The following is a 21,450-nucleotide window of genomic DNA, read 5'->3' as shown; positions in this document are numbered from 1 at the left end:
TCTCCATAGACTTCTACTCAGAGCACCATGTTTGTCCCCTTAGTGTCCCTCCATACAGTACAGCAGCCTGCTTCATAATACATACATAACACATAATGCATAACACATACACACATATGTACATACATACATACATACGTATGTATGTACACACACTAGTATATGAGTCATCCTCCATATGGCTTAAATGAGTAAAGTCATCTTCGGTGTTAGCTTAGGATGTCCTGAGCCAAATGCCCTCAAGCATAATCTTTATGGCTTATTTTATTATGCATTAGTTATGTTCTTGTTAAGCTATCTGGAAGCATGGAAGGAGTATTCATCTCCATTTTTAGATAGGTTAATGTAAAATTTTTGCTCCCCTGTCCCTAAACAGGCTTTTACAATGAAAGGGAGCTAGCTGGCACAATGGGTATTTTTTTCCTTTGTCTCCAAGGAAAATAACTAGTTTTTTTTTTCACCATAATTTCTAAGGTATTTTAAATGTAGACACTCTTTGTTGGGAACTAAAAAGGGGGGCCTGGGGAAGAAGAGGGAGGAAAGACCCATGCCCTGCCAGAGTTTTACCTATTCTCAGGTCTGTTGGGTGAGGGAGGGCTGCCATACACTTTCTACTCAGCCCCCTGGGTGGTCATTCAAGCTCTGACCCACTTCTTCAGGGATGTGGGCAGCCCTACCTGGGAACCCCAGAACTACTTTGCTAAAGCCACTGGGGTTATAGGAGAGAGGGATGAGGGAAGAGAGGTTCCCAACACCTGCGAGAATGAGCGCAGCGGATCTTGACTGGAGCAGAGGAAGGCCTTCTAAGGGGAGATTAGGAAAGGCTCATTAGGAGAAAGCCTGCCCCATTCTCCAAGCGCAGTGTCTCTCTCTCTCTCTCTCTCTCTCTCTCTCTCTCTCTCTCTCTCTCTCTCCCTCTCTCCCTCTCTCTCTCTTTCTCTCTTTCTCTCTTTCTCTCTTTCTCCCTGCCTTTCTATAATAAAGCTCTAAAACTATAGAATGTTCATCAAGGCCCACTGCGCTTGGAGGATGGGACAGGCTTTCTCCTAATGAGCCTTGTAGAAGGCCTTCCTGTGCTCCAGTCAAGATCCACTGCGCTCACTCTTGCAGGTGTTAGGAACCTCTCTTCCCTCATCCCTCTCTCCTATAACCCCCAGTGGCTTTAGCAAAGTAGCTCCAGGGTTCCCAGGTAGGGCTGCCCCTTGGCCACCCCCTGAAGAATGGGTCAGAGGCTTGAATGCCCACTCAGGCCAGAGAATAGGTAAAACTCTGGTGGAGTGTGGGTCTTTTCCTCCCCCCTTGCCCCCAGGGCCCCCCTTTTTAGTTCCCAACAACTCTTCTAGGGCTACCTATGAGGATTTCAGTACCAGAGATCTAGGTTCTCCCTCTGGCTCTGTGTATGATCTTACTCAAGCCTTTCATTGGTTTTCTTGTTTTCTTTTACTTCATTCATAGTATGAAGATGTTCACACTAACTATAGTATTTGATTTCTGTGAGGGTTGGACGTGCAGGTAGTATGTAGGGAACAATCAAAGCCTGTCTGCTGTCTGTTATTGATGAAGAATAAACGTCTCCGAGAAAGCTGAGCTTTTTCATAACTGTAATTAGAAAGAGACCCCTAGGATCATATTCTGGAAGCTTGCCACTCTACAGCACTGTTTGCTTGGTTTTTCCAGGATGCTCTGAATGACTGTGGGTAGCGGGGGCCTGGATAGAAGAGCCTACACAAGGTCTGTAGGCCACATTTAGAAAGTAAAGAGATGATTGACTATTTCCATGACATGGCCACATTTGGCCACATTAGGTTCATGACAGAATTCAAAGGAATATCCTGGGGTACAGCAGGGGTATTTCCTATCTGAGAGTCTTCTGGGGGAGGGAGGCAGTGGGAAGTCTCTGTCACAGGAAGTGCTATGCTGAAGACATACTGTAGCTACAGTCCCCGCTCCTCTCTCCCCACCCATCCCCATGGAATTCGCTATTCCAGTTGGAGTCTCCTTGGGGTGATTCTTGCTCCATTCCCCAGAAAGGACAAGGTCAGGGTGTAAGAAATGCCTTTTGGGGCTCTCCCTGAACCTTCTTGTACAGAATCACACAGCCTGGCACAAGAGAGCAGTGGTCTATTCTGTATCTTTGTGGTTAGACTGGCTTATGTAATCAGCATTTTCCTCTAACAGAGCAACGATGCTTTCTACCCCGGAAAGGAGAAAACCTACTTACAATATTTAGGTTTAGGTATTCATGCCATTAGTTGAAATTAAAGAAGCTTGAAGAGATACTTAAGTTCTGTGAACTTCAAGTTCCTCATCTTTAAAATGAAGCGGGTAGTAGTGCCTGCCTGGCAAATTTATTGTGAACCAACGAGGCCTTGCCAGTATCGCTCTGATTTCTCCGGTCTTCTAACTGGCTCTCAGATTCACAGTCCATTCATAGCACGAGCCCCTCCCTTATAGCCTGTACATCATTATTGAGCAAAGGTCTCATATCTTATATTTACAATGCATTGCCGAGGTGCAGAGATCAGACTCCCCTCTCTTGCAGCATAAGTACTTATTGGCAGTCCAGAACAGCAATACAGAAGTATGTACTGATGGCAAAGAAGTAGCTCATCATAACCGAGCATGGATGTAGGACTTCGGACCTGCAACCTGCAGTCCCTTTCCTACATATCCTTGAACACTGGATCCAAGGCAGAAGGTACAGAGAGTCTTGCCCTTGGAGACCTGAGTCTGGCTCAAATTCTGGGTCCCCCCTCCTTCCCTGTTTGTTCCTTATCTGTGAATCAAATGTAATATAATGCCACCTAGGGCCATCATGGAAGCACCCTTGTTGAATGTACCTGGAGGCTTTGACAATATAAAGCCAACGTAAAATATCATGGGCAAGGCTTAGCTGTTGGAGCAGAGCTAATGGACTAGTTAGCAGTGGATTTGCCATTGATGAGGTAACCCAGTGCTCACCTGAGGAGGATTCCTGCTTGCATGCTTGCGATGACAGGTTGAAGATCCTAGAGCGACTGCTGACAGGGTTGCTTGCGGTGCAGATGTAGATGCTGTCTTGATGCTGGTTGCCAAGAGTGATGTGCAGGAGGTGGGAGCGGTTGGCTCGGCTCAGCAGGTGGGTGCCTGCCTCATCACTCCAGCTGTAAGTCACATGATCCCCTTTCTTCACTGTGCAGGCCAACAGCAAGCTGCAGGTCCCATTCTCGTTCTCCTGGGTTTTGTTTAGCACTTTAATCTCTGGAGTGGAGACCTGCTCTGTCAGGAGGAGGAGCAAGGGAACCATCACTGAAACAAAGGTCCCGGAACTGTTGACTGACTTATTTGTGCAAAGAAAGTCTAGCCAAATGTCACTTTCCCCTCACTAGAAACATTAAGTGTGAGTTGTCGCTGCACTGCTCATTCCAGGAGCCTCTTCAGATAGAACAGAGACGCATCTGGCTGATAGATAGTTCCTTTCTGCTAATACTGTCAGGATACTGCATGCCTCTCCTGATGTTCACCATCTAGATTGCTCTGCCTCACTCTATCAGGAATAAGATAGGTTTTGACTGGCTTATGAGTAAGTACAACATCCTAGACGATGAGCTAGAAGCACGAGCTTTCAATGGTCGGCTTTCATCAGGCATGTGTGTGCGTGTATGCATGCATGCCTGTATGTTTGTGTGTTAACTTGAGTGCGTGCTTGTGTGTGTGTGCACGTGCGTGCCTGCCTGCATGTGCATGGGGGGGGGGAGGCAGGGGCTTTCTGGGTCTAAAGCAGTGGTAGGGTTTTTAATCTTAGCTACAAGTCCTATCAATTATACAATTCCAATGCCATGAGACAGGTAAGGTAAAAAGGGAGGAGCCGTTTATATGTTTAATTCAACTACTACAGAATCAGCACATCATTGGTATTACTTCTCTCAACTATTACAACTAAAAGTAATTATTCCCATTTTGTAGGTGAGAAAACTGAGTCTTCAGAGAAACAGCATGACTTGAATGACTATGTAACTTCTAAGTGGCCAGGCTAAGATAAATACCTTAGTCTGATTCAGAAATCAGCCTCTGTCTCTGTTTCTCTGTCTCTGTCTCTCTCTGTCTGTCTGTCTCTGTCTCCCTTTCTCTCTCTCTGTCTCTTTTTGCCTCTCTCTGTTTCTCTCTTTCCTCAAAGAAAGTCCTGGTTGCAGAGACAGCACTTCCCAACACATCCAGCTGATTATATAAGGTGTGACGAAATCAGTAAACTCATAAGAACAAAAGGACAGATTATATAATATTTACGTTATTTAAAAAACACATGATGTGCGGCCTCCATGCACACTCAGCAGATGGCTATGGGAGCTCTGCATTCTCTGGTTGCTGGGGCAGGAGAGAGCCAAGATGTTCCTCTTTCTCTCCTAGAAAGCTGCAGCTTCCAATAATGTGCTGGCTGTGGACTCCCATCCCATCCTTGGAGATGTAAAACATCCTTTTGAAAGAAGTCCCCACACAGCTGTCAGGAAGCCTTGGAAAGCAGACAGGCCTCAGGGCCTAAGGGGCAGGAACTGTAGGTGTCTTCAAGGACAGGCATGGAGGTTAAAGGGGGTCAGACAAGTACTGAATTCAGCCAAAATGTAGGTTCTACCGGGCCACAACTAAATAACTACGTAAGCAGATCCTGGTTCAAGTGAGAAGAGAGGTGTTTCTTTCGCCGTGTAGGTGGAACCCCTACCCCCCCCCCCTCCAAGGCTCTGGGGCTTGGTGAAGTGACTGTGGGTGGACTATCAGCTCTCTACCCAGAACCTCTGCTGTAGCAAACATCCCACACATGTGTGAGCAAGCACACGTGAAATCGCTTGCCACTGGAGTCTGGCTCCCTGGCAAATGTAAGAGGAGGTGGGTCTGTTCAGTTGTAGTCAAACTTTGTAAAAGTCAAGTTTGATAAATAAATATATGTGTGTGTGTGTTTATTTAAAAATTAATATGCAAACTAAGCCAGTCCTTTGGTCCCCACACAACAGGCTCCCTCTCTTTCAAAACAGTAATCAAATCAGCTTCCACCAATGGGAAGAAAAAAACCATAAAGATCTGTTTGTCAAAGTGCTTCCCTTAAACTTAAATACCTGTTGGACCATGTCTTTCAAGTTGCTTCCAATTCCAGACATCCTACTTCTGGGAACGGCCTGAACTCTGGGACTGAGAACCTTCTAGGCCCTCCTGTGCTAAGTACAAAAATTCCCATTTTTACCATAAAGCTTCAGCTGCTTGCAGAATTGCTGAACAGACACGTTCTCCTCCACGCTCACCAAGTACCATCCTTCACTCTCCCGCCTGTTCCCGAGGATCTTCAGGCTCAGGTTTTTCGATTGAAAGTGGTAGCCATCCTCCAGGTGATCTGGATAGCTCCCTTTAGAGAGATCAAAAGACACAATTTTCTTGTTGGATTTGCTTCCTGGGGACGTTGCCATGGTGACGAGGATGCGGACACTTTTGTTCACGCTCTTATCTATCTGATGTTCATTTGTCAGGGACAGCCACGTGTCCTGTCCCAGCTTCTGGAGAATCACTGGGCAATCCATCACACCTCCACCTGAGGGAAGGACGGGAAGATAATTACTTATGATGGAAGAACTGGAGACATGTGTTATGTTGAGGATAGAGAAAGACAGGCTGAGACTCTCCTCACTTCCTGAACGATATCATATTATCAGGTGGTGGTCTACCAGGATTCCCACTAGGATCCCAACTGTAAACTTCAACATCTCAGAGCATCCAGTGGAAATCCTCAAATCACGAATACCAGGGTTCTCTCAACTCAGACTGAACAGCGAAGGCACAGACAACAGAAGCAAAGTAAATGACTTCCTTAATGTGACAGTAGTGAGCGCCACAGTCAAAGACTAGAACCTTAGGCTGTAAATTCTCTGCCAAGGTTCAATATGCAGGGTGAAGAGCAGTGACAGTGAGGAGGAGCCTAGAAGCATCAAGTCAGGTGAGAAGAAGCAGAGAAGGGTCTGAGACTTGTGAGAACTAGGACGGAGATGCTCTTTGTGCCCAAACTGGAATTTTGCTTCCCCAACAATCCCCGATTGTTAATAATGGTAAGGACAAGAGATTATTTTCTTTCCCTTGTTTAAAAATGCTGAACCAACAAGAACAGAGGGGGAAAACCCCAACGAAAACTCAAAGCTCTTTCAAACCACTCTCAGGGATTCTAGTGCTGAGTATTTAATACCTCCTCTTCTCTCAAAGCCGCAGCCTAACCCTAAACCCTTCTGCCTCCTCTCCCAGGGGTTACCTCCCTTTCGGATTCACTGAAAAGAAAAAAATAGACAAGAAACAAAAGGCAGATTTCAATCTATGGAGATCCTAATCAGCCAATCTACCTGGAGGACTGGCCCGTGCTCCCATCCAAGACTAGTGTCTTCTAGAGGAGTACTCTCAGGCTTTCAGGCTTTGCCTCCGGAGCCAAGCCCTGCACTACCGGATGCCCTGATGCCTCCTGGAATTCTTTCACCGACACACACATACATACAAACAGTTAATTGCCCTTATCTGAGAGAGAGAGAGAGAGAGAGAGAGAGAGAGAGAGAGAGAGAGAGAGAAATTCTCCCACCCCAGGTCTATCCTTAGTCACTTGGTTATTTTCATTTTCTTTTTGGAAGGTTCTTGCACGTCTGTTTATGTTTTCTCCGTTTGCTTCCTGACCCAATTTTCCCTGTATCCACTCCAGACAATTCTTCTTCCAAATTCTCATGGAATCACACTTGTCAGTCTGTCACACTGAGCCAAGTCCGTTAATTCTCCATCGTTGCCTTTTGTGTTTCTCAGGAACCCATGACATAGTTCATCACCCCTCCGTTAAACACAGTCTGCATTTGGTCACCAAGATACTACACTTCCATGACTTGCTTTTTTTTTTTTTCTTTTATCGTTCTTAGTTTCCTTGGGGGAAACTTGTGTTCTTTGAGATCTCTAAGTATCAGAGAATGCCTGGGCTCGGGTTTCCTTCTCTTCCTTATCTACACCTCATTTCTCACTTAGCTCCACAGTGTGACATAACTGCAGTATTTACAGTTGTAGGCCATCGCTAATCCTCTCACTGTAGACTCCACCACCTACATAGAAGGGCACTTGGAAGTTTAAACAGCGTCCAATGTTGTTAGCAAAGAACTCTGCTCAGGCATGACAGATCATCCAGTTTCTCAGGCCAAGAACACTGGAGGATCCTTGAACCTGTCCTTTCTCCTACTCCACATTTCGTCTTGACAGAAAATCCTGCTGGCTCTAATTCCCAAGTTGATCTGACACAGAAGTCCTTGCCACCTATTCCTTCCTGACACCGTCACCACAGGCCTACCTGCTACCACTCTGCCAGCTAATCGCCCAGCCTTTATACCTCGGACACAGTGATCCTTTAAACCATGTCTGATTTAGGTTTTTCTTTCAATTGCTTTTAATCTTCCTGGGCTTTCTAGCCCTTACAAACTTCACAGTCTTTGAATCTGCTCACTGCGAACTTAGCTTTGCTCCAAATCCATTCCTTGCCCACTCTCTGGCTTTCACTGCATTATGGCCACAGAACTTCCCTGCTCCAGAACCTCATCAAGAACTTTCCTGACCCTGGAGAGTTCTTTCCTTATGAACCTGAACTTCTCAGTGCCTTACTTTATTTTAGGTGCCTCCTCTGACAGATTTCCCAGGACATACCTCCTGCCCATTGCCCTTGCTGTCACTATCTGGTGTTAAATGCACAGTTATTCATTTGTATTGATGTCTGTCCCACTTGAATACAGTCCTTCTCTAGAGAACAAATGAACAAATGTCATACCAGTGTTTGTGTCTGATGTCCTGATACAGTGTTTGGCACAGACAGGCTCTGAAATAAATATCTGTTCAATTAGCAGGCACTGAAAGCCATATTACCCTCGGCAAGCTCCTGTTTACCTTAGCCTGACATGTATACAACCGAATTTAACCCTAAGTTAATGTTCATGTTAGGAACCCTAAGTTAATGTTCATGTTAGGAACACATGACTCTATGAGCATAGATTGCTCTAGCTGATAAGAGATTCGAAAGGGTAGAAAACCACCTGCTTCTGCAACAGGTCTGTCTAGAAAAGACCCCATTTCAACTGTGGTAAAAACGAGCTGCTGGAAATTGGGTAAAATGGCCAAAATATTCTTGACATCAATGTGCTCTGAAATCCCTATACTGTCTACTAAATGACCCGGCCCAGATTAATGAAATACTAGTGATTTTGGGGGAAAAATGCTTTCTACACCGGCTACAGTCAAGATGAGTACTTGACTGTACTCATTGGTGCTTGGCTGTTACAGGAAAGTACGGTAGGTGTTAAGGAACTAGGTCTTTGGGGCGTTGCTAATATTTTCCCTGAAAACACAGTGCTCAGCCAGTTCTCGGTTAAGGTGGCGACGCTTGGTTTTCCTGTGGTTGTCTGGTGCAATTTTCCCAGTGGTACCCTGGGAAGAACACTGGGCCTTTCTTTTCCAGCCACACTCAGGAATGCCTGACAGTTCCACACCTCCTCTGATGGCTTTACACCTGAATTGTAACAATGTGCCCAAGATACAGTTTGGCCTTTTGGGTCCTGAACCCAAGTTTCTCTATGTAAAAGAAACAGGGAAGACTGAGAGCCACCCATGGACCCCTGAACATACATTTCGGGGACCACTTCCATAAACACCATTTCTCAAAGAGAGCTGAACATTTAAAAACAGAATCACTCTCACACTGTTGACATTTTAAACTAATTTTGATATGAAGAAGAAGGGGGAAATGGGGACATTAACCCTTTCTAAGACTGTTAACTCTTTTTCACTCTCCCACACGTCTCCCACACCTTTTCCTGTCACCAGACGCTGCAGGCTTGTTGTTGTTGTTGCTGCTGTTGTTTGTTTTTGTACTTTCAGAGTACAGAATTGGTACAAGGAAGAGAAAGGTAGGGTAGGAAGTAGCCAAACAAACAAACAAATGATAGAAGTCGAGAGGAGAAAGGATGAAAGGAAACTGATGGGGCAGATGAAGACAGTCCACACATAAGGACTGGAGTCAAAGTTTCACCAGAAGGAGACCCTAACACCCAAACACAGGAGAAGAAAGATGACGTCATTGCTCCCATGACCTCTGAGTCTGGAGGGTGCTCAAATGGAAACACATGCGGGGCTGTAAAAGCCTTCAAGTGGAGTCTCTTTTCCTGAAACATCCTCCTGCCTGATGAGGGTTTTCCAGCGAGCCTGTGATTCAGTTTAGCCCTGTTTACTAGAAGAGACTGGGAAGGAACATTTCTATACTTCACACCAACTCACTTTCCTTCACGAGTATTTCTGCTTTGATGGTGGAGTGATTCATTCGGGCAGGTGAACAGTGGCCTGATACATTCAGGGTTTAGCTAAGCCTTTGACAAAGTGGGGTTCTACCTCAGGACCTTATTTTTGGCTCCATTATGATATTTTACATATTCTTTTATTATCTCGCTACATTCTTCTTTTCTCTTTTTTCTTCTCTTTCTTCTTTCTTTTCTTTCTTACTTCTTTCTTTTTTCTTTTCTTTCTCTCTTTCTTTTTCTTTTCTTTTTTATTTTTTTTTTAGAAAAGAGACAGGGGGCTGGAGAGATGGCTCAGCGGTTAAGAACACTGACCGCTCTTCTGAAGGTTCTGAGTTCAAATCCCAGCAACCAAATGATGGTTCACAACCATTTGTAACAAGATCTGACACTGTCTTCTACAGTGTCTGAAGACAGCTACAGTGTACTTACATATAATAAATAAATAAATCTTTAAAAAGAAAAGGAAAGAAAAGAAAAGAGAAGGAAAGAAAGAAAAGAAAAGAGACAGGTCTCATGGGTCTCACAGTTCTAGAGGTAAATGCAGACTCAGGAAGGAAAAAAACAACTGGTCTAAGGATTGTTTTTAAACCTAGATAACCTACTAAGATGCCTAGTCCAAGGTTGAGAGGGCTGGGTGTTCATTGCTCACACTGCTTGCACTCCTCATTCCCCAGCCTGAAAGCCTGGCCCACCCTTTGCCTGTCCAGTTCCTTCCACCCTCCAGGTCTTCTGATGAGGAAAGACTTTCCAGACTTCAGGTTTAGGGTAGGCTTCCTGCCGCCTCCCTCCCTCCTCTATCTCTCCATCCCTCCTTTGTGCTTCTCAGCACAATTTTTATCTACAGTAGCACTTGTTGTGCTCACAGAGTCAGAAGCTTTCAAGAAGAGGGATTGTATCTTTTATTCACTGTGGTATTCTAACACAGTGGTTCTCAGCCTTCTTAATCTGGTGACACTTCATTCCTCAGGTTGTAGCCACCATAAAACTATTTCACTGCTACTTCCTAACTGTAATTTTGCTACTGTTATGAGCTGTAACGTAAATATCTGATATGCAGGGTATCTGATGTGTGACCCTCCGAGAAGATGTGACCCACAGGTTGAGAACTACTGTTCTAACTGGTATCTGGGGCTCAATGGGAGCCCAAGAAATCCTTCTTATCAAAGTCAATAAATGAAATTAAATGGGTTGAATGAATAAATGAATGTCACCATGAATCTAAATTCCTCCCTTCCCACAATCAAGATGAATTCCATTTTCTTTCTATAACATCCTCAATGTGGGATGAGAGAGTGTTCCTCCCACTTTCCTGGTGAAGATTTACAAGTTCCTCAGCCACAAACCATGGGTGTTTTATTGCAACAGACCCCTTGCCATTCCACCCAAACACTCACATCACTGAAGCCTGGGATGTATCTCCATCTAAAGTTCTCCTTCCCAACTCTAGTAGACTCCAACCTACTTGGTGAAGGATACTCGAAACACGGACAGAGTGTCATCTATAGCAAGGGTTATAGGAAGAAGGCAAGTCTTCATTCTAATCTGTTTTGTTTTGTTGAAGTTTCAGAAATGCACATGCAACTTTCCTCTAATAAACAAAAAAGGTTAAGCAAAAACCACTATGACAACAAAGTCTCTACTTCCCAGCTCCCCATCAAATGCTCCCTACGTGCCTCTTACATTTTCCTTCCTTTCAGCGAGGCCTCTCTCCTTTTGGAAAATCCCATACTCAATTAGTTTCAATTTAATTCAACATATACACCTTAATCACAGACATCGTAGCCTAGTTTTCCTCATGGGACTGAGAAACACATTGGATCATTCTTCCCAGTCCTCAAACAGAGCATATCAAGTTTCATTCACTGAAATGTCTAGCATCCAGCCTCATGAGTACAGAGAAACAGTTAATCTAGTCTGCTTATCTTTCTTCAGTGACAAAGTTCTAGCAATGGTGGCACCAATCTCATAGGGCTGGTATGAGAATTTGAAAGATAAAACACTTAACACAATGCCTTCTATAAAGCAAATATATGGTATTTTATGTTATTATTTATTCAACATTAATTTTTAAGTGAGCTCACATATACCAGACATTATACCAGATGCTTTTCAGGGGCTTATGCTTGCTACTTTTGCTCTCTAACCTTACATGTCGCTTGGCCTTATACACTCAAATACATTCAGTAAATCAATGCTGAATGGAATCTTTGAAAGTCAGTCTATAAATACCCCCAAATCCCTGATGCTTTGAACTCTCTTCCAATGCTGCAGATAGAGAAAAGTGAGGTTTCATATCATAATATTAAATTTTTTGATGACATATTTAGATCAGTATATTGGCTGCTGATGATGGAAGAAGTCAGGAAACACTGTTCCATAAGCTGTTTAAAAAGAGGTCTGCCAAATGCTTCCTTCCCACCATTTAGATCTGCTCTCAGATTCACAGGACACAGTATGGACACACTTGGGTGTAAACTTCTGGACTCACTCAGATCAACAAGTACAGTCAGACTTGCAGGCAGACAGCTATAATCCAGCACTAGGGAGGGTGAGGTAAGAGGATGGAGAGATCAAAGAGAGCTTGAGAGGATGGGCCAACGGCTGCATTAGGTTGGTCCGAGCCTATGACCCAAGAATTTGCCCCTCACTTTATTCGACATGGATGAAAGAGGTGGGGAGGACCTACATGGAGGAACAACTCCATTTGGTAAGAGTCATCAATCATAATGCGTATGTCCCTGTGATGGTCAGTACTGACAATGAGGCTATGCAAAGGGAATGTAAGCAAGCCCTACTCAACACGGCTATGACCCCAAAGTTGCTCTAGAAATAAAGTCTAGTGTAAAAGATTCTTGATAAATTGAAGGATCTAACTGACATCTAGACATAATGCAGCATCATCTTTGGTCTTTAGTGTGGATTTTTCAGGATGTGAACTTGGCACTTTATATCTAACTCAAGCATTCAAGGAAACACTAGGCACATGTTATGAAATATCTGTGAATTGGAGTTAATAGTCTATGTAGATGAGAATCATAATGTTCTGGCAGGAGTAATGAGGGAAAGAGCAGTATTAAAGATAAAAAAATTAATATTGTCACACAAATTAATACACATAATAAACTGAAAAAAAAAAACTGAGGCTGGCTTTGCAGGAACCCCAGCCTAGGGTGTATCTATTGTAAAGACAATAAATCTTCCTGATAAATAACAAATAAATAATAAATAATAATAAATAGCCTAATAAATGTTAACATAAGCCACAATATGTCTGCAAGAAATTAAAGATGACACCTCTCCCCCAGTAAACTTTAAAGGAAAAAGAGATAAAAGTTTGCCTTGCAGTTATTTACCCAAAGATAGCAACTCTTTATTCTGCCTCTTGGATTAAAGTCAAGATGCCGTATAGAAGCTGCATAGCTTCTTGAACATCACACACTCACATGTGAAGTTCACTGTAAATAAAGATATCAACTGTCCTTTAGGAGCCTTTGCTTTTCTTGGGAAGGGACGTGTGCACTTTTCGCATCTTATAGTTCTGAGTAGGAACTGAAAATCGAACAGAAATGGGAAGGTGCAGACTTCTTTTTACAAGAATCAAGCTCCTCTGGGTTGCCCTGACACGACTGATAAGTCTCATTTGCAAAGTATTTCTATTTGGGTTTTAATGGGGTTTCACAAAAGAGTACACATTTATAAATAGAAACACTGACAAAAATTGAGCTTATTTTAGAACGCGGAATGCAAGGAAAGAATAGTTGCCAAGTGGGGAGACATGTATGTATCCTGGGGCTGGGCTGTCGCTCACTAGCCAGTGACCTCCTACTCTTAAGCAGAACATTTGCTAGCTACATCTGAGCTGCCACAGACAAGGTTAGACAAGGAGAAAACCAAACGTTCATTCCATAGTTACTACAGTCACCAAGTAAGCCAGCAATGGTGGGTTCAAATGGTATACAACAAGAAGGGCTTAGCTCTACCTCCAAAGATGCTCAGTCTGATTATCTCAAAGTGGACCTAGACAAGGGTCTCCTCATCTGAGACTTGAATAAGAGATTCTAGGTACAGCCCCCCACCCCCAATCCCTGGCACATTTCAGGGTTTTTCTTAGAAAAGTCCATAATGGATTTACAGTCATGAATCCCCCACGACCAAAATGCTCTGGCTCTCAGGATTTCCCCGATCCGCTTCCTAGAGTCATCTCTGCCAGGCTGTCTCCCACAATCTAATTAAACCCTACAATGGAGTTGACCATTCATTCACATGGTTAGCCCAGCATGCACTGCTTAGCACGGTTGCTCTCCAATACCTTTCCTTACAGTTCCCGCCCACTAAGTAGAAAACAACAGCTTGCCTTGGAAAAGAGAAGAACCAGAGGGATGGGAGAGAAGTCCTGCTCCTTTAACCCTTTGCCATCACGAGCCCACTGCAGAGCCTTGAAGTTTCCTGATTGCACTTTCCACATTCTGTAAGCAACCCTGGGCTCCAAAATACCAACGTTTCCCCTTCTTGGTGCTTTGGAGTCATCTCTTATAAGAAAGCATGACCACACCGCCAGCCACTGTCTGGTGTGAGCCTAAGGTCTGAGGTTTCCCACTTCTACCTGTTGCTCCTATCACCCTTGCTTTTCACTGGACCGGTGTTCTTTGTCTGCCAATGTACAATGTATGTGTGAGAGTCATTTTCCTCAGCAGAAGTGTAGGTCAAGGTTCCCAGAGCTTTGGTCCCTAGCGTGCGTCTTTGCCAGAAGGGTAGCCACATAAACCAGCTACTCAGAATTTTAGCCTGAGTCCATCCCTCAGGAAGCTGACTATGGACATAGCAGGTGCCTTTAGCTTCTGGTTTCCATAGAAACTAGTGTAGATGGGACAAATCCCTGGAACCAGAGGCTCAGGGAACTCAACAGGTTTCTTCCTCTTTGAAAGGCACAGTGGAAACCCAGAGGCACTCTCCTTAAAGGAGAGGCAACTGAACAGCACCTCCCAGCCTTTGGCTTCTCCATCCATGAGGCTCTGCTGATTCCAAACTGCTAAACATAAGACTCAAATCCTTCAAATCAAATGGACACTCACCTGTTCCATAGCTCAACTCAAAAGCCAGGGAGAGAAACAGAAGTATTCTCCAGGAAAGGGATCCTTTGGGATCCATTAGCCAGCAATCGCAGACAGGGTCCCCAGCTGCGAGCTCAGCTCAGCTCCGCAGGGCAGCTGCTTACTGTTACCCCCAAGGAAGAAGCTCTGATCATCGAAGTGCTGCCTCTGCTGACAAGTTCCTGAACCAGCTTCCTGTCTCAAGTGGGGTTTTTTTTTTTCTACTTGAGCCTCCAGGATTGCTCATTTATGATCAGGCTTAAATCACTTTATCACTTCGTTGTTCTTGAGAAGCCAAAGTCAGGTGTTCAGACCCATGGGAGTTGGGAAAGGGGCTGTGATGTCACATCAATCAAACCCGGGCTTGGGGAAGAAGTGTGATTCCCCCCCCCCACACACCACCCCCCACCCCTCTTTTTTTCTAAGCTGTTTCCAGGAAATGGGTGTCACAAGTTCTCTGAGCAGATCTGTCTGGTAAACTCTTTTTGGGTCCTAAGAAAAAAGTGGACATTGGGTAGACCACCTATAAATTAGGGAATCTAGAGCTCAACTTCTGTTTGTAACTTACCTGGCATGAGATGACAGGACTGTTACTTCTGATTCGTTCCATAATCTCATTGAATACCTGTGCAAGTCAGACCTGGAGCTATAGTCACAAACTGATAAAGTAGACAGGCATAGACATCTCTGACCAACAGCCCATTTTCCTGACAGGCACAGTGGGGCAGAATCAAGCTAGCTCTCTGTTGCCTTCAATTTAGAACTTGTTTATAAGGTTTGCTATGGAGAAAGGATGGAAGAAAGAACTTCTACGAATAGAACACTAGAATCGGAGCTCACAAGGAGACTTTGAAAGGTGAGGGTGTGTGTATGTGTGTGTGTGTGTGTGTGTGTGCGCGCGCTCGCGAGCGTGTGTGAAAGTCGAAGAACAACCCCTAGGAATCAGCTTTGTTCTTCCATCATGTGGGATCAAGTAATTAAACTCACGTTGCCAGGCCTATGCAGCAAGTGTTCTTATCCACCAAGCTATCTTACTAGTCCCCAGGCTAATGCTTTTAGAATCCATTGTCATAATCACAGATAATCTCCTCTTGACCCCAAAGGTCATGGGGTAGAAAGAGCTGGTGTTAGAGGAAAACTGGTCCGTAGTTCTCTTTGTTTTCTCTTCTCCTGCCTCCTGTATCCAACTTCATAATGATGTATTAGGCATGGTGTGTTCCTAGATGTGTCCTCACTGTGGTAGCTAGGAATTAACTCCACATAAGGGGTTAACATCAGAGAAATTCACACATGATATAAATTGGAGTTTCCTTCCTTCCTTCCTTCCTTCCTTCCTTCCTTCCTTCCTTCCTTCCTTCCTTCCTTCCTCCCTCCCTCCCTCCCTCCCTCCCTTCCTCCCTCCCTCCCTTCCTTCCTTTTCCCTTTTTGTTTGTTTGTTTGTCTGATGGTTTTATTGTGTTTTGTTTTTTGAGATAGGGTCTCACTATGTAGTTCTTGCTGGCCTGGAACTCACTATGAAGACTCAACTGGTCTCAAATTCACCTGGTTCTGCTTCCCAAGTGCTGAGATTAAAAGTGTGTACCACCACACCTGGCTATTGAATCAGAGTTTTCAAGAATAATGCATGCCCTTGAGTCACACAACTCCTGGAATGCACGCTCCATCCTTTGTGCTTAGGTCAGGCCTCGCCCTCTCTTCAAAGACTTAGACTCATGTCACTTTATTCTTCTAGAATGAACTCTTTACTTAAAAAAAAATAATAGTTTTATTAGTTCTTTGAAAATTCTATTATATTCATGCCCCCTAATCTTCCAAGGACATCCACCCAGCTTTGTGTCTTTTCCTCCTTAGCCCATCAAAATGTGCTGCCCCAATATTCCTGGATGTGTGACCTTCCACCAGAGCCTGGCTCACTTACCAAGGACTATGTTCTTGAATTCATATGTGCCCCGCTGTGTCTGGAAGACACTGATTCCCTGTAGTCGCCCACCACCTCTGGCTCTTACATTCTCTCCACCCCACTCTTGGGATAAGGGGGCCCAGTATAGATGTTCCATGAGAATGCAGATCTATAATGAAAAGGAGCAAGCTGAGCAAAGGAAAAATGCAAAATGTACAGTTGGGGGGAGTAGAAAATAGCACCAAAAATTGCAATAGAGTCAAGTCCAGTGCTCAAGAAGATAAAAAGTTTAAAGAAAAGCCTAATGCTAAGTGGAATAGAGGGAGCGGTGACCTCAGGACAGGACTGGAGCCAGCTAAGCTTCTGATTTGTGAAAAGCAATTAATGAACTGTGAGAAGGAATTAAAGAAAAGCTTTAATCCCAGCACTCCAGAGGCAGAGACGGGTGGATTTCTGAGTTCAAGGCCAGTCTCATCTACAGATGGAGTTCCGGGACAGCCAAGCTTAGGCAGTGAAGAAAACCATCAAAACCAGAAAGCTGATGCAGATATAACCGAATGATTGTGTGTGTGTGTGTGTGTGTGTGTGTGTGTGTGTTCTAACCCCAGCAAGTAGCAGAACTTGGTAATTTTAGCTACATGGCTCTGGCTTTATAGTAAAAGATAAAAGAAAGGGGTTGCAGAATCCCCCTCCATGGCTAAGGAAAGCTGTGGGTGTCTCTGCATGGGGGCCTACAGAGGCAATTGTGTGAAGCTGTGAAGGTGAAGCCTGGATTGCCTTGGAACCACAAGAGGCTGGAGGTGCCAGAGCCATTAGAAAAGCTGCTAACAGGGACTGGGACCAGCCCAAGAGAGGAAGAAGTGTGTTGCAGTCCACAAAGCTGAAAGGCGTTGGAGATCTGAGGAACACTTTGACATTAGACATAGAGATACAGAATTGGAGTTTGCCCAGCTAGTTTTCTGTCTTGATGTGGTCCAGTATTTCCTCACTATGCTCCCGTTCTTTCCTTTTGGAGTGATAATGTATATCCTGTGTTGTTGTATGTTGGAAATATGTGATCTGCTTCATTTTGATTTTACAGTGGGTTCTAGTTAAGAGATTGTCCACAAGCCTCACAGACTTTGAACTGTGGCTTTTTAAACAGTGTTGAGACTGTGATAGACTATGAGGACTTTAGAAGTTGAACTAAATGCATTTTGCATTATTATATGGCTACAAGCCTATGGGAGCCTGAGAGTTTAGTGGTTTAAACGGGAATGGGTCTCACAGGTTCATAGAGAGTGGCATTCTTTGGATTTTGAGGTTTTAGTAGTTCAAGCCAGGCCCAGTGGCTTACAATCTCTTTCAGCTGCCTACTGAGCTGAACAAAGAACTCTCAGCTCCTTCTGCGCTATGTCTGCCTGCACACTGCCAAGATTCTCACCATAACAATAATGGACTAAACCTCTGAACCAGTCCCAGTTAAATATTTTCCTTTATAAGGGTTGCCACGGTCATGGTGTCTCTTCAGAGCAATAGAAACCCTAAGACAGGCCATGTGGCTAATTCAGTTTTCAGAATTTATACAGCTCTTGGCAGAGCTGTTCCTTCAATGTAGAGAGCGGATGCTGACAGATCAGACCAATGTGGAACGACACAGTTGAGCACATTTTGTATTGACAAAGCCATTTTTCTGAAGCCAACCCATTTACTATGTTGTTTTATCCTCACAGCAGCCCAGGAGCAGACAGGGCTCATAGGAGTATAAAACTGACCCTAGGCCAAACCTGGGAATCCAGCCTCTAAGTAAAGGGTGTTTCCCCTTTTCCAGGAAGACACTTATAATTCCTTGAAGAATCCAGAAATTGGAAAGAAAGGAGTGTCATTAACGGTAGACCCTGCAGGTCAGGCTTTTCATATACATTATTCCATAAATCTTTGAAACAATAAGATGCTGGTATGATTTCCCTATTTTACTGATGGATGTGTAAGAGTTGTCACACACACACACACACACACACAGAGTGGGGAGGGATTTGCCAGTCTTTAGACTCATGATGGCCAATAGCTTACTATCTATAGAACATGTCTTCTAGTACGAGCAGCGAAAGAATCCTAGATATGTGTGGTTTCTCGTTCCTAGCCTCCATCATCTGTGGCACAGTACCACTTCCTCCCTTTGGGTACACAGTGCCTCACTCTGAGAGTGAGGAGGACTATACAAAGAACAACCTCTCCCAAACTCACATGGGCTTTGCAGTGAACCCATATCCAATTCTTTTTTTTTAACTAGTAATGTCTGTATCATGTGTGTATATGAATGTGTTGTGTATGCATGTGGCTTTTATGTGGGCATCAGGGACTCAAGCTCAGGCCCCCAAGCTTGAGGAGCAGACACTTTACTGTCTGAGCCATCTTCTCAATCTCGGGCTCTTGAAATCCATGGTATGCTGTCTTCTAAGATTTGCTATCCTTTCCTTCTCTTGATGCATAACTACAAGTGGCCAAGTTGCCTGCCTGCCAGTTTCTGGGGCTGATGCCTCTGACCATGTTGGTTTTCCAACCAATGACCATCTTCAACATGACTTCTAAGTAAAAGTCCTCTATTACACAAACTATTCTGGCAAATAAAGAGTCACTGAAGGATGGACCAGATTACCTAGCCACGTGGGGCTCACAATGAACACATTTATCTGGATGAGAAAAAAAACCCACAAAGGCAAAATGAAAGTACAAAATTTCCCCAAATTCTGAACATCTCCTAGGAGACCTAATTGCAGAGTCTAAAACTGGCCTGGGGAAAACACTGGGAAAAAATACCCCTGTGTCTGCCCTGCTGGGTAAGATGGGGAAGCTGTCAATGGGTAGAGGGGGCCATGTATCTGACACAGGATCAGTCAGTCAGAAACCCTCCTTGTTGGGCTGTGTGTATATGGGGTAGAGGGTGGCTCAGGAGAGGATTGTGATAAAGAGAGAGCTGATAAAGACCCTGGATGAGAGGAGCCGTGGCTTAGATCCAGGCCCAAGCATTCCACAGCCTTTATGTCATCTGTGGGGACTAAGATAGCTCACTACATGCTCCTCACCACAGTTTCTCACATCAGTGTACCTCAAACTCAGGTCAGAGCACTGACGTATGGGGATGGAGAGACACTGTGGACTTCCTCTCTAAGACATCTTTCATTTTCACTGATGCTTCAGCCAGCAGACCCCAGAGCCAATGTGGTGTGAAAAATCTTCCCCTCTGGGGTGGGGGGCGGGGAGGGGGGACAGAGGAGGAACAGCCTGGACTGACTGGCCTCTCTCTGTTCATCAAAGAACACTTGGCTGAGAGCCACTACCTCACAGACTCCTCCCATGGCACTTTTAGAATCGTTCTTATGAGGGCTTCGGTGCTTCCTACTGCTCCTTACCACAGAGTTTCCTGGCCTCCTTGTACTGGAAAGAATCCTTAGAGAAGGGGAAATGCCTGTGTCATGGTACTCCTTCTAGGAAAGAGTGGCAGTCAGGAACCAGGGACACACCCTGACTCACCAGCTGCAGGCCATTTCCGAGCAGAATGCCTCCTGTAGCCAAGTGGTGGATATGACAATCATTGCAGAGTACGCTAGGGGATAAAAGGTGGAGCAAACAGGGATTGAGCCCTGTAGCTTCCTGACTGGCTGCTTGATGTGGGACATATGCTTTCCTTTCGAGCTCTCAGACTGGATTTCTACCATCAGACTCTCAGGTCAAAACTGAACTACACCACTGGCTTTGCTGGGTCAATTGTGGGGCAGTGGGCTGTGTACAGACAGCCTCATCTCCAGTCGAGCAAAGGTCTGAAACCCGGGGAACCGATGGGTGGTGATTTCCACCTACATGTGACAGAAGGTGTTCGATCACGTCTCCTGGACCCCTGGCTCCTGTCAAAGTTACTGCTCCCACAGCCCCCACAGGAGAGGTGTGTGACTATCAGACAATGTCCCAAGCTCCTGGCATTCTGGCTGGACTCCACACCCACAGTTACCAGACTATACCCAGGTATGCTCCTCCCCACAGTTACCTGATAGCCCAGCCCACTATAAAAGGAGCTGCTTGGCCCCTCCTCTCTCTTTTTAAACTCTCACATTTCTTACTCACTTCTCTAGCCCTCCCTCTCTCCCTCCCTCCTCCCCTCCCGCAACGTGGTCATGATCGGCCTCTCTCCCTCTTTCTACCTTCTCTCTTTCTCCCTGCCTTTCTGCAATAAAGCTCTAAAACCATAGACTGTCTCTGCTCATCAAGGCCTGCTGTGCTTGAACGATGGGATAGTCTTTCCCCTTACGAGCCGCTTTTAACCTCTGGCCCGAAGGCCTTCCTGCGCTCCAGCCACGGACTCTCACCCAGTGGGAACCACCCAGCGTCCCCTCTCCCTCTGCCCCCTCCTCCCTTTGGTCCCAGGGCTGACTGAGCCTCCCCTAAGCCCCCATTCTGTTCTCAGCTCTTCTGAGGTGTCAAGAGGTGCCTGGGATGCCTAAGGCTGAGAACCTGGTACCCAAGACTGCCCTCGTCCACTACCCGCTGAGCTGGAGTCCAGTGGCTTCACTCAGCCAGAGGCCCACCCAGGGCCACGTGGAAAGCGTGTGGCAGTCTTCCATGTCCGCCCACCCAGAGCACCAAAACTCAGGTTTTCTCCCACTCCCTCTTTCCCCCACACCCACTGCCAACAGGTCACCACTTTGTAGACTGAGATCACAGGAATTCTCAGCTTCCAAAATAACAAAAGCCAGTGAATCTGTCTTATATATATATATATATATATATATATATATATATATATATATATATATATATATTTCTATAGCATGTTGTATGACTCTGGAGAGTCCCGATGGAGACTACTTCTTTTCAAACTAAAAATACAATCTAATTTAGAAGAAAAATTTTTAAAGAAAATATCATTTTCATAGTTTCCTAGCTTTGTCACAGTGTGTTTCCACATTTGCAAACATCCTCTAAATCTTTGTTTATAAGACAGTGAGTGGATTGAGCCAGCATCTGGCTCCATAGCCAGACAGGCCTGGGCTCAAATATTCTTTTTTCTTTTTTTAAATATTTTTATTACATATTTTCCTCAATTACATTTCCAATGCTATCCCAAAAGTCCCCCATAGCGCCCCCCACTTCCCTACCCACCCATTCCCAT

The 21,450-nt window shown here is 44.8% G+C and overlaps 1 protein-coding gene across 2 annotated transcripts in view; it reads right to left on the bottom strand.

Moving 5' to 3' along the window:
- The window catches only part of Slamf1 (signaling lymphocytic activation molecule family member 1), a 34,023-nt gene extending 19,470 nt beyond the window's left edge, over positions 1-14,553 (bottom strand). The window contains exons 1-3 of one of the 2 annotated variants that reach the window (XM_021169772.1): positions 14,387-14,553; positions 5,213-5,554; positions 2,962-3,258 (exon numbers count right to left, since the gene is read on the bottom strand). In XM_021169772.1, the coding sequence (XP_021025431.1) occupies positions 2,962-3,258; positions 5,213-5,554; positions 14,387-14,462 (715 nt within the window). In that variant the 5' untranslated portion in view covers positions 14,463-14,553. The remainder of the gene's footprint in view (positions 1-2,961; positions 3,259-5,212; positions 5,555-14,386) is intronic. The other variant, XM_021169781.2, reaches the window with a different exon arrangement.
- Positions 14,554-21,450: the final 6,897 nt, after the last annotated feature.

Source organism: Mus caroli, chromosome 1 (assembly GCF_900094665.2).
Source record: "Mus caroli chromosome 1, CAROLI_EIJ_v1.1, whole genome shotgun sequence".
Taxonomy (NCBI): domain Eukaryota; kingdom Metazoa; phylum Chordata; class Mammalia; order Rodentia; family Muridae; genus Mus; species Mus caroli.
This window is presented reverse-complemented; position numbering and strand designations above follow the sequence as displayed.